The 1,165-nt window shown below is 63.3% G+C and overlaps 1 protein-coding gene across 1 annotated transcript in view; it reads right to left on the bottom strand.

Moving 5' to 3' along the window:
* Positions 1-394: 394 nt before the first annotated feature.
* Positions 395-1,165, bottom strand: part of LOC108510496 (cyclin-dependent kinase 20-like) — a gene marked incomplete at its 5' end in the record, with an annotated part of 3,660 nt that continues 2,889 nt past the window's right edge. The window contains one exon of the mRNA XM_017840180.1: positions 395-1,034. Coding sequence (XP_017695669.1) covers positions 588-1,034 — 447 coding nt within the window. The remainder of the gene's footprint in view (positions 1,035-1,165) is intronic.

The raw sequence follows: 1,165 nt of genomic DNA, 5'->3' as shown, positions 1-1,165 counted from the left end.
CCCAGGTTTTTGGGGTCTCTTTGGGGTCTCACCCTGTGCAACGGGGGCTGGGGGTTCTCCCTGTGTTCCCCCCCCATTTTTGGGGTCCCCCCGAAGTTCTTGGGGTCTCACCCTGTGCAGGAGACACTGGGGATTCTCCTCCCCATTTTTGGGGTCCCCCCGAGGTTTTTGGGGTCTCTTTTGGGGTTTCACCCTGCGCAGGAGACGCTGGGGGTCCCTCCTGTGTCCCCCTCCATTTCTGGGGTTCCCCCCAGTTTTGGGGTCTCACCCTGTGCAGGAGGCACTGGGGGTCCCTGCTGTGTTCCCTCCCCAATTTTGGGGTTCCCCTCTCCATTTTTGGGGTCCCCCCGAGGTATTTGGGGTGTTTTTGGGGTGTCTCTCATCCTATGCAGGATGTTCATGCCCTGGACGTGTCTCAGCCCCCGCAGGGTCACGGCCAGCAGGGGGGTTTCCCTGTGTGTCCCCCCCATTTTTGGGGTTCCCCTCTCCATTTTTGGGGTCCCCCCGAGGTATTTGGGGTTATTTTGGGGTGTCTCTCACCCTGTGCAGGATGTTCATCCCGTGGACGTGCCTCAGCCCCCGCAGGGTCATGGCCAGCAGGGGTTTTTCCCTCTATCTCCCCCCCATTTTTGGGGTTCCCCTCTCCATTTTTGGGGTCCCCCCGAGGGTTTTGGGGTTATTTTGGGGTGTCTCTCACCCTGTGCAGGATGTTCATGCCATGGACGTGCCTCAGCCCCCGCAGGGTCATGGCCAGCAGGGGGGTTTCCCTGTGTGTCCCCCCCCATTTTTGGGGTCCCCCCGAGGCTTTTGGGGTGTTTTTGGGGTGTTTTTGGGGTCTCACCCACCCTGTGCAGGATGTTCATGCCGTGGACGTGCCTCAGCCCCCGCAGGGTCATGGCCAGCAGGGCCCTCACGCGGGGGGGGCTCAGGGGGGCGGGGGCCGCCCGGAGGAGCCCCCCCAGGTCCCCCACGAGCAGCTCCAGGGCCAGAACCACGGCGGGACCCTGGGCAAAGACCCCCCAGAGCCGGATCACCTGGGGGGGAGACACAGGGGTCAGGGGGACCCCAAAACACCCCCAAAACACCCCAAAACTGGGCAAAGACCCCCCAGAGCCGGATCACCTGGGGGGGAGACACAGGGGTCAGGGGGACCCCAAAACACCCC

Source organism: Lepidothrix coronata, unplaced genomic scaffold, assembly GCF_001604755.1.
Source record: "Lepidothrix coronata isolate B3197 unplaced genomic scaffold, Lepidothrix_coronata-1.0 Scaffold1084, whole genome shotgun sequence".
NCBI classification, from domain to species: Eukaryota; Metazoa; Chordata; class Aves; order Passeriformes; family Pipridae; genus Lepidothrix; species Lepidothrix coronata.
The sequence above is the reverse complement of the archived record's forward strand: the minus strand, read 5'-3'. Positions and strand labels throughout refer to the sequence as shown.